Source organism: Heterodontus francisci, chromosome 2 (genome assembly GCF_036365525.1).
Source record: "Heterodontus francisci isolate sHetFra1 chromosome 2, sHetFra1.hap1, whole genome shotgun sequence".
Classification (NCBI taxonomy): Eukaryota; Metazoa; Chordata; class Chondrichthyes; order Heterodontiformes; family Heterodontidae; genus Heterodontus; species Heterodontus francisci.
Genome location: NC_090372.1, coordinates 98597648 through 98609733, shown reverse-complemented (window position 1 = coordinate 98609733; position 12086 = coordinate 98597648). Strand labels below are relative to the sequence as shown.

Sequence of the window (12086 nt, the reverse complement as noted above, 5' to 3'; positions counted from 1 at the left end):
GATAGTTTAAAATATCCGCATTGTACAATTCGTTCCAAGCAAGTATTATAGAATAACTTATATTGTGCTTGAATAATTCATCCACTTAGTTATTCAGAATTCTGCACCTAGTTTCCTTTCTGTATTTCCTTTTAAGATGTATGGGTGTTTATGTTCCACACTACACGATGCGAATATCAATCTGTGAAAGATAGATTTAATTTACAAATACCTTCTGAATTCACGAACCAGTTTATATACACAAATAGTAGGGCGCGGATTGCTCTTTTGCTCCACTTTTCGCAGCCCGTAGTTATGTTCAAGCACGCACTGCAGAATTGATATGAATCCAGACCTGGAAAGCAACATAACATTGCTGTGCATGCTTTTAATTATAGCCCTCTAAAAGGTCAATAATCAGCCCGTGTTAGACGGTGTTCACCCATTCTCCCTCTCATTCTGGCTCACTCGTCTTTGTCTGTCAGTAGCCGTTCTGTTTGTCTTTTGTGCACCGTTTGTTTGTTAGATGCCACTCTCCCCTGGGGGCCGTTACAACTTACTGCAAACAGCTATTCATCTTCAAGTTTACCCCTTAAGTAACAACCAAATTATACCGTAAAATAGCCGTATATGTATATAACTTTACCTTAAAGTTTAGATCATAGGTATTTATTGCAGAAAATATACAAAGATATTTACAAAACAATCACAAAATATGAATGCATTTAGACACCAGATCTTTATGCATTGAGACATGGCACATTAATAAATAAATAAATGTTTCTCAAGAGAGGAAAGACTAACCAACTGGTTTTGCATAACAGTTTGGTCCATTTTCTAAAACTCATTGTCACTCTAGACCTGTTCACCGTAGCAGTTTTGGAAAAACAAAATAAAATAATTCAACTTTCCTGCGTCCTCAATAGCAGATATAGACATGATTGTTGAAGGCATGCATAGTAAAGGAAGGAATGAGTTCCAACAACATTCATCGTCAGGATAAAATGATGTGAATGGCAAAATACACCTCAGATGTACAAATGATTGTATAGCCGCACGATTGGATGGGTCCACGTCCATGGCTCGTTTTCTGTAAGTGCTTCCCACGCCCTTTCCATTAGTTTTTTTTAAACTTTTCTCTTATGATCCATCAATGGCAAAGATCAACGTGTTTAAGTATCCAGACGTCAAACTCTGTTGTCTGTCCAGCCGTTGGCCCTTTGTGGCAAATCTTTTTTCACCTAGGAAAATAGCAATGGATTACACTGAGATTAGCGAGCCAAAGACGACTGTTTTGGCACCTCTATTAGTCAGGGTGGTGGGGCGGGGCGGGCGATTGTGGAGAACCTCCATTTAGATAAAATGTTGCATCCTGCCGTTCTGAATTTTGTATTTTTAGCCTTTCTCGCCCTTTGGCGTCCTGGAATTTATTCTTTCACCCAATGATGGTTTTGGACGGTGGGTTGGAAACTAGCCTACAGAAAGGACAGAAAGTAAAAGTTGTTGATTCATTATAGACAAAGGTGGTGGAACAATTTTGGATTAGGAGTGAAGGGAATAGTTAATTGATGAGAAATGGAGAAACGTGTGGCCAGGACAGGAGTGAAAAAAGGAAAAGGAACCGACCCTAGAAATCAAGAGGAAGTGGAAGCGTGAATTAATAATATGAAAGAATACAGCAAGAATGGGAAACATTATTCGTCGTTGCCAAAATAAATCTGCAGTCAAACATTTTGGAAATGGTGCATTTACATTTAAATGTCCATCTGAAATGTCATTTTAATGAAAATAAAACCGATCTGGATATACAGTGGGCATGAAGCTCTGCTTTACCTTTACTGACTATCTAAAAAGTTTTTTTTGTAAAACATATTTAATAAATATGCCAAGTTGATGCTTACCTTTGTCCTTAACGGTAGCTGCTAGTGTGATGTGGACATGGACCAGGCTCCCTCCATCCTCCACACTGAGAAAGCGTAACTGAGTCTCTCGTGTGCCACATAACTGCAGCTCGACATTTTGTTGTCCAGCTCGTCACTTTGTAAGACCTGGTAAAGGAAATCGATGTACCTCGCTGCGAGCTTGAGGGTCTGGATTTTGCTCAGTTTGTCCGATGGCAGGGTCGGGATGATTTTGCGCAGGGCAGAGAAGGCTTCGTTGAGGGATTGTGTCCTCTGGCGCTCCCTTACATTGGCCATGACCCTCTGGGTTTGCAGTTCTTCGAAGGACTGGGGGCTACCATCCCTCTTCTTGCCCCTTTTCACTGACGCAGGACTGTCTGTTTCCTCCCCAGATTTCCTGCTCGGTCGCCTCTTTCTGACACTTTTTTTCTGCTGCCTGTCCCCTTCGTCTTCACTATTGCTCAGGCTCTCTGCTGGAGAGACTGGGGAGTTTTCTTCGTCCTGCATGATTGCTCCTAACATCGGTTTAAAGAAATGAAAGGATATAATATTGGGATATCCAGCTGACGGCCGCAACGCGGTTAGAGGAATCTACTTAATATAATGAATTATCAAAAGGAGCTGAACTTATCCAAACGATGATTTCTGAGAGACGGCTCTGAGTTACAGGAAAGTTTTCAAAGGGGTAATATAGCTCTGGGTGCCTGGATCTTTTGGGAGTTCGACCTGATTGGCTAATATGAAATTTCATCACTGAATGAGGTGGAGCCTTGTTGCAAAGGCCATCAGTTAACAGATCTACTGCTGCAAATATTTTAAACGCAGGCTTCTAAAGCGGCTGCTGGCGTCATCTTTCCACAGAGAATATTCTTTGAAAGGAAAACACTTGACATTTGCTTATCAACTCAATTATTTATTAGATGAGACATTTTAGCTATGTCCATAACCTCTAGTTTGTTGATTCGTATTGCCTTTAGAGGTGGGTTTACGGCATAATGTGCAGTGTTTTTATAAATTGCACATAAAGCAGATGGAAAAAAAATCGATACTGGGCAGAGTTTGCTGCAAAGATGTTGGGTTACTTCAAAGAATGTCGTGTATTTAGCCCAAATTTATTAACATTGAGGACATTGGCCGAAAAGTGATTTGAAGATTAACCAGAAAGTGTTTGACGGATTATGCACATAAGACTAATTCAGGCTCTTGCTAGTTGACTTTTTTTATCTTTTCCATCTTCTGCCATCCTTAATAGTTCAATGGTGAGTTAGTCCCTTCCAGCCAAGTATTGCATTGGTATCAAACACCTTCCATGTAATTCTTGCAATAAATAGAAACGATATTCGCTCTTCACTCGCACTTTATCTGTAAAGGAGTGCTTATATTCCGCGTTAACGAAGGCCTATTTTACCTATAAACACATCCTTTTCCTCAATACCGTGGTTTCTAAACTAAAGTGATATGGTACATCTGCACACTGAGTGTAAGTTTGCACGGGTGATTGTGTCTTCTTGTGTATATATGTATACCAAGGAAGCACATTAATTGAAAAGCAAAATGCAAACAAATAGAGAAAAACGCAAGGGATAATATGTGCGGTTAATTACGTAAATCGTACCAAGAACCATCTTAAAGCAAAATGATCTATTAAGTGAGGAAGACATGAGTTAGCGAGAAGAGCTAGGCAGACCAAATGGAGAAATAACATCAAACAGGGGAAGAAAGTATTAAAACTGTCAATGCTGAGTGCACTTGGTTGTCAAAAATCCATTATATCCCGAATTTAGAACACTCCAAAAACTAGAGCCAAATTATTGCCTAGTTTAAACACGCGATGCAGAAAGGATACCTGTGCAGTGCAAAAACTTTCATTGAATGCTTTCATTGAAATCCCCAGCCGGATACATCAACTTTGTTCCTTCAGGGACGAGGAGTTCTGGTGCAAAGTTCCAGACACAGCAGGATCTCCGAGCAACAGTCAAACTGTGAGGCCCAAATGCAACATAAACATCACCTGGCGAGAGAAAAAGAGGAAAACCATCCAAGAACAGCACATAAAACGGTTTAATGTGAACTGGTGCCGTTTAAAGTTGCCTATATGGTATGTCATTAATTGTAGTCAGTATTTCTAAATGACCAGTAGTAATTGTTCAACAGGGCATTGAACTTCTCCTGTGTAACAACTTCGTTTCAATCAAAGAAAGCAACCCTTGGTGCATCAGGAGAATTGACTCATATATATTATATATATATATATATATATATACACACATATACAGATATATATTAACACCGTTATATAGATTATGATTTCGCATATTTATACATAAAATGCATTTGATGTAGTAACCGCATGAATTTATATTTTCCAATTTGACTGGATAATATTCCATTCTAAACAATGTTTTTATTGCAATCTAAACCGAATCACTTTCAGAACATTGTAACTGCTCCATTAGATAACGTACTTTTCTAATATCTAGTGTACTTGGTGAAAGCTCGCTGCTCTATATGACAACATTAAAGTAACAGAGCTGTAAATCCGAGATGGAAGCATCGGTTTTCGTTTTAGAAAACTGTGAAAAGTTGCTATAGAAATTAATTTTCTCTCAGCATTCCAAAAGGAAGCGTGACAAGCTCCGCTTGAGAATAATATATGTGCCGTTATCAGTTCAAACGGTTCTATTTCAGGATGTTTTAAGCACCAATGTTTCAACATTTAAAATGTGTAAAAGTTGAAGCGTTTCGTTCACATCTGTACCGACCAACTATGAGCGACAGAGGGAGCAATTTCCTAGGGAAACTGTCAAATAGAAAAGTAACATTGAAAGTGAAAGACTGGAATGTAGGAGGGGATGAATACTGCGAACATGAGAAGACAGAGAATGAATAACAGAGGGGTAATTACTGAAAGGAGGATTTAGGGCGTGGAAATATAGAAATAAAGTGGATTGTAATCCAAAATAAAGAGAACTGTGAGGTGATTTTATGGCAGGTCAGGAGGTTATGATTTATTGTCCCAATGGGTCATTTATGTTACTGAGCATGTATCCGAGCATGCTATGAACCTTTTCCTCCTGTTACAAGAAACGCCGCAGTAATCAGGACAATAAACGTAAATGAGTAAAACCCGTTTATTTTCTGGATCCAGCAGTTAATTAATATTTGAAGATCTAGCGAATTTATGGTGTGCTTTAGCTGAAATATCGGGTTCGTTAACAGCATACAATAACGCAAATTGCAAGTAATTTCTCATTGTGTGATTGTTCACGAAACTGCTGCAGGAAAAAAAAGCAAATAATCCATGGAATATATCAAGTTTTAGCAAATACTTTTGGACAAAGAAAGCTCTTTGTCCATTTTCGTCTCATCCTTCTGAAATGCCATCCGTCATCCCATTACTGCTTTTAAAGTCTATCCAATCACACAAGTGTCTTGGTTTAATATCTCATTCAAATGGCAGTATCCCCATCTGTGCAGCACTGCACTAGAATATCACCCTGAATAGTCCTCACGTGGGACTCAAATCCAAAATCTGACCCAGAGGCAAAAGTATTAGTAACTGAGCCTCGCAATCTTAAATTCAGGATTTTGGACATCTCACTTGTGGAGGAGGGAGAGAAACGGAATTAAGTCGCTCTGCCACTACAAATTTTCAACTAAAGAGACATGCTTGGAACATGATACAGTTGATATCCTGATATCCTGCTATTGCTACGCATTCATTGGGGTCTCGCTATATAATAGCTGACAATTTGAAACAAAAATCGGTCGAATACAATCCTCAATTGACAATTCCAAGTTGTACTGCCCAATGCACCTCACACTAAAACCCAGAGACATAAACAGTTCTGTTGCTTGTATTCAAGGCCCAAGAGGTTGAAGTGAAACTGAAATTTTGTTTAACATTTAGAAATTAACTCTGGACTTCAAAAACTGTAAAAGAAACTGCAGTTAATTCAACAGTTAACAAAAACTGCCTGTCAGTGACAGTGAACAGTTAATCAGCTGAAAGTGATTGCCTGATTTACTGTGAGCAGGAAGCTGACTGAGCACTTGTAACTTGGGTGTGGCTCGAAAAGGTCTATAAAAGTGAAAACAAAGCTCTGATGCGCAGTGCTTGCACAGATTTGACATAAACGGAATACATTGTAAACAGAGTGGAAAGTTGGAAATTTGATGAGAGTGGGAATTTAGTGCGGGGGCGGGGGGGGGGGGGGGGGTGGTTTGTAATGGTTTGTGTAAGGTTGAAGCAGTAAGTATTTAAAAGTCTGTCCAGTGCTTTACTGCTTAGTGCAAGTCAATGTGTGTAAAAAAAAAGAAATAACAAACTAAAAAGTAGATATGGCAGAGCAGGTTGTGTGTCTGTACTGCAGTATGTGGGAGTTTGTGGATAGTGAAGCAGTCCCGAAGAAACAGTCTTTCGTAGATGTCGCTGTCTCATATCGCTCTAAGAGTCATTGAGCTGGAATGTGAGTTGAAGACACTCTGACACAAGGAAGAGGGAGGAGTATCTGGATAGTTTGCTGCAGACCTCAGTCACACTTTGTAGAGAGGTGTAGGATCAGAATGGGGTTGGAGTGACTGATAGTGTGCACAGTAAGGGGAACCCAGGTGAGATAGAGACAGAGGATCCATAGAAATTTACCTGATCCAACCTCTGAGGATAAGGATGAAGACTGTCGGAAGAATAGCCAGAATGCTGACCATGGCTCCTTGGAGCAGGATGCTGTCCAAAGTTTGGGGGTGGGGGTGGGGAAGCATAATGTGGTAGTTGTAGAGGATTCAATTAGTATTCCTTGTAAGCAGGATCGAGAGTCCCACATAATATTTTGCCTTCCTGGTGCCAGGGAGAGGGACGTCTTGAACTAGAAAAATCTAGTCATTGTGACCAACACCACTGGAAAGAGTAGACAAGAGGCCATGTTCAGAGAGTACCAGGAGCTCGGAGCTAAATTAAAGAACAGGATCTCCAGTATTACAACCTCTGCATTATTATTAGAACATAAGAACATAAAAAATAGGAGCAGGAGTAGGCCATTCGGCCTGTCGAGCCTGCTCTGCCATTCAATAAGATCATGGCTTATCTGATTGTGGCTTTAACTCCAACTTCCTGCCTGCCTCCCCATAACCCTTGACTCCCTTGTCAATCAAAAATCTGTCTAACTCAACCTTGAATATATTCAATGACTCAGCCTCCACTGTTCGTTGGGGAAGAGAATTCCAAACACTAATGACCTCTGACAGAAGAAATTCCTCCTCATCTCCAAGTTAACTGGGAGACGCCTTAAGTTTGAAACTGTGCTCTTAGTTCTAGATTCTCCTACGAGGGGAAACATCCTCTCAGCATCTACCCCGTCAAGCCCCCTCAGAATCTTATACATTTCAATAACATCAACTTTCAATCTTCTAAACTCCAATGAGTATAGGCCCAACCTGCTCAACCTTTCCTTATAATAAAAACCCTCATCCCAGGAATCAGCCTAGTGAGCCTTCTCTGAACTGCTTCCATAACAAATATATCGCTCCTTAAATAACGTGACCAAATTGTACACAGTACTCAAGGTATGGTCTCACCAATACCCTGTACAGTTGTAGCAAGACTTCCTTACTTTTATACTCCATCCTCCTTGCAATAAAGGCCAATATTCTATTTGTCTTCCTAATTACTTGCTGTACCTGCATGCTGACTTTTTGTTATTCATGTACAAGGGCACCCAGCCCCTCTGTACCGCAGAATTCTACAGTCTCATTCCATTTACATAATATTCTGTTTTTGTATACTTCCTACCAAAGTGGACAACCTCACATTTCTTACATTATACTCCATCTGCCAAATTTTTGCCCACTCATTTAACCTATCTATATCATTTTGCAAATTCTTTGTATCCTCCTCACAACTTGCTTTCCTACCTATCTTCATATTGTCAACAAGTTTAGCCACAATACAATCGGTCCCTTCATCCTAGTCATTAATATAAATTGTAAATAGTTGAGGTCCCAGCACTGAACACTATGGCACTCCACTAGTTGCAGTTGGCCATCCCATTTATCCCGACTCTTTGTTTCCTGTTAGTTAGCCAGTTCTCTATCCATGTTAATATATCACCCCCAACACCATGATCTCTTATCTTAAGCAGTAAACTTTTATGTAACACGTTACTGAACGCCTTTTGGAAATCCAAATACACTACATCTATTGATTTCCCTTTATCCATCCTGCTTGTTACACCCTCAAAGAGTTCTAATAAATTTGTCAAACATAGGGCTCGATTTTGTTCTCCCCAAGGCGTGAATTCCATGGCAGGAGGGCCTGAAGATGGCTCTGGATGAGGCCCACCACGGATCTTGATGCTGGGAGGGCCCAGCCCGATCCTCCTGGCGGCAGCGAGGCTCCGTGGCAGTTCCCCTGCTGCATGGTGACGGGACCACAATTTAAATATTCAAATGAATAAAATGAATAAATTTACATAGACTTACCTGTGATCTGAGGGCTCACCGTGATCTTTGGCGTGGCGGCCGGCACTCCCGCGCTGAAGATCAGGGAAACGCACGCCACACTGGTGGGGAAAGGGGAGGAGGTAAGATTTTCAATGCGGGAGTGGGGGGTTGGGATCAAATATACGTAATGGGTGTAGGGGATAATGGGAAGGGCTGAATCTTAAACTTTGTGCACTTTTGGGGGGGCAGGTCAGATGTAAAAGGTAAGTGTTTTGGGGGGAATGGCAAATAGTTACTGTAATTGCTATTGGGGTGGGGTGGGAAAGGGGTGTTATAAATGTATTCATTTAATTTTGGGGGTTAAAACTTTAAAAATTTAAATTGGGCGGCAGCGCTGGCTGCCCTTTATAAATGGTGCCAGTGCCTATGCACAGGCAGCTGATGCCATTGCCGGAATTGGACAGCCCGCCCCCTCCATGAGTTTGGGTGGGGGTGGGTCATCCCGCTATTTAAATGAGCTGCCATGCTTGAGATTGCGGCGGCTCTTTGGCGTTTTGTGAGCTCACTGCCAAAATCAGCGGCAGTCTCTTTAAATTCAGCCTATGATTTCCCTTTCATAAAACCACGTTGACTGTGCCTGATTGTATTGCAATTTTCTACATGTCCTGCTACTACCTCTTTAATAATAGATTCTAGCATTTTCCCAATAACAGACATTAAATGGCCTGTAGCTTCCTGCTTTCTGTCTCCCTCCTTTCTTGAACAGAGGTGTTACATTTGCAGTTTTCCAATCCACTGGGACCTTTCCAGAATCTAGGGAATTTTGGAAGATTACAACCAATGGATCCACTATCACTGCAGCCACTTTCTTTAAGACCCTCAGATGCAGGCCATCAGATCTATGGGACTTGTCAGCCTTTAGTTCCATTAGTATTCCCATTAGTTTTTCTCTGGTGATAGTGATTGTTTTATTTTCCTCCCTCCCTTTTGCCTCCTGATTTTCTACTATTCTTGCAATGCTTTTTTGTATCTTCTACTGTGAAGGTGGATACAAAATACTTGTTCAAAGCCTCTGCCATTTCTTTGTTTCCCATTATTAATTTCCCAGTCTCACCCTCAATGGGACAAATGCTCACTTTAGCTATTCTATTCCTTTTTATATATTTGTAGAAGCTTTTACTGTCTGTTTTTATATTTCTTGCTGTTTTTTTCTCATACTCTAATTTCTCCCTCTTTGTTTCTTTTTTTAGTCATCCTTTGCTGGGTTTCTAAAATTTTCTGGCGTACAACTAATCTTCACAGCATTGCATGCTGTTATGCAGACCCCCCACCTGCCAAGAATGAGGCATATTAATTTTGTCATATGAACATTGATGTTAAACTGTTGCTGGAGCAAGGAAATGACTTGTTAAAGAGATCAGCCGGGGCTGGAAAAAACATTTGTATACTAACAGACAGTGCTTGGAGGGACAAAGGGGCTATTCCCTGCTCCAATTTAACCCACAATGGACTTTGAGCATCAGGTATTGTGTGTAAGAAGAGACATTCCAGGTTCAGCTAAGACAAGAGAATGCACAAACAGAAGTGGTCAGACCAGCTAGTCACATGACTAACCTACGTGGCAACCTGGGTTTTTCTGAATTGTACAAAGAGTTTGAACTGAAAAAAAAGACTCTTTGCTCCTGGAGTGAGAAGACCTCTCCTGTCTGCTTCCATCTCTTTCTCACAAGTTTCTGGACCCACTGATGACACATGAACTTCAAGAGAGAAAAGTCTCCTACATCAACCAGGGTTTAAAAAGAATACAGGGCCCCAACAAAAAGCAAGACCTACCTACAATCAAGGACTTTACAGCAAGTTTGAAGAACAGTAACCCAAACTATCTTCAGATATTGCCTCAAACTTTTCCACTTTATTTCTTCTCCTCTTTTCTGTCTCTATCTGCATGTGTGTGTCGTGTATGCATGCTAGCATGGGTGTGTCACGTATCTGTAGGTGTTAACCCGAATTAGAGTTTACATTTAATAAAATTCAACCTTTTTTCTTTAAATCTAAGAAAACCTGTTTGGCTAGTTTCTTTGCCTTATATTTGGAAGTTAGTGAACAAGCATTCACTAAGGGGGAGTTAAAAAAAGTGTGTTTAAAATTAAATCCTGATACAGTAAGACCAGGTGAAGGCTGAGAGGGAACCCTGGACCCCTTTCTCACCTGGTCATAACAATGCCTTTTCTTTCAATTTTATACCACCCTTAACTTCCTTAGTTAGCCATGGATGGTGCATCCTTCCTTCTGGTACAGTCTTTCTTCCTCAATGGAATATATGTTTAGTTTAGTTTAGAGATACAGCACTGAAACAGGCCCTTCCGCCCACCGAGTCTGTGCCGACCATCAACCACCCATTTACACTAATCCTACACTAATTCCATATTCCTCCCACATCCCCACCTGTCCCTATATTTCCCTACCACCTACCTATACTAGTGGCAATTTATAATGGTCAATTAACCTATCAATCTGCAAGTCTTTGGCATGTGGGAAGAAACCGGAGCACCCGGAGTAAACCCACGCAGACACAGGGAGAACTTGCAAACTCCACACAGGCAGTACCCAGAATTGAACCCGGGTCGCTGGAGCTGTGAGGCTGCGGTGATAACCACTGCGCCACTGTTACGAAATATCTCCTTAAATGTCGAAAACTGCTTCTCTATCGTCTTACCTTTTAAGCTATTTTCCCAGTCCACTTTAGTCAACTCTATCTGCATACCCTTGTAATTGCCCTTATTTACGTTTAACATACTAGTTATGTACATACATTTCTCACCCTCAAACTGAATGTGAAATTCCATCATATTATAAACACGCCTGCCCAGAGGATCCTTTACTATGAAGTCTTTAATTAATCCTGTCTCATTACACATTACCAGGTCCAAAATAGCCTTGGCCCTGGTAGGTTCTAGAACATATTGTTCTGAGAAACTGTCCCAAATACACACTATGAACTCATCTTACAGGATACCTTTGCCACTTTGATTTGTCCAATCAATGTGAAGAATAAAATCACCACGATTATTGCCGTACCTTTCTTGCAAGCCCCCAATATTTTTTGATGTATATTCTGTCCTACGTTGTAGCTACTGTTAGGGGGCCTTTAAACTACTCTCACCAGTAACTTCTTTCCTTAGCTGTTTTGTATCTCCAGCCAAACTAATTCTATATCTTGATCTGCTGACCTGAGATTATTTCTCACTATTGTTTTGATCTCATCTTTTATTAACAGAGTTACCTCATTCTCCTTTTCCTTTCCTCCTACCCTTCCAAAATGTGAAATACCCTTGAATATTCAGGTCCTAGCCTTGATCGTCTTGCAACCGTGACTCTGTCATGGCTATCATATCATACTCATTTATTTCTATTAGTGTTATCAATTCATCCATCTTGTTACGAATGTTGTGTGCATTCAGATAAAAAGCCTTTAATTCTGTCTTCTTAACATTTTTCCCTACTCTGACCTTATTTGCTGGTCGACTCTTATGTTTGTACACTCTGTCTCTTCCTGTCACACTCTGGTTCTCATTACTTGTATCTTTATCCTGCACTGTTTCCTTGTTCTTTCTCTTTAACTTTCCAAATCTCCCCTCACATGGACCCTCACCCCCACTATATAGTTTAAAGCCCACTCTACAGCCCTAGTTATATGATTCGCCAGGGCACTAGTCATAGGGTGGTTCAGGTGAAGGCCATCCCAACGGTACAGCTCCCTCTTTCCCC

The 12086-nt window shown here is 40.7% G+C and overlaps 1 protein-coding gene across 1 annotated transcript; it reads right to left on the bottom strand.

Moving 5' to 3' along the window:
* Positions 1 to 933: 933 nt before the first annotated feature.
* Positions 934 to 2402, bottom strand: LOC137379726 (twist-related protein-like). The gene is made up of 2 exons (XM_068051016.1): positions 1881 to 2402; positions 934 to 1220 (listed from the first exon to the last, which is right to left on the bottom strand). Exon 1 carries the CDS (start codon positions 2400 to 2402, stop codon positions 1902 to 1904), a length of 501 nt encoding a protein of 166 aa, XP_067907117.1. The 3' UTR covers positions 934 to 1220; positions 1881 to 1901.
* Between the last annotated feature and the right edge of the window lie 9684 nt (positions 2403 to 12086).

What these genes read in the sequence shown, in the direction of transcription:
- LOC137379726 (XM_068051016.1), bottom strand. Translation starts at nt 2,402, where the DNA reads ATGTTAGGAGCAATCATGCAGGACGAAGAAAACTCCCCAGTCTCTCCA.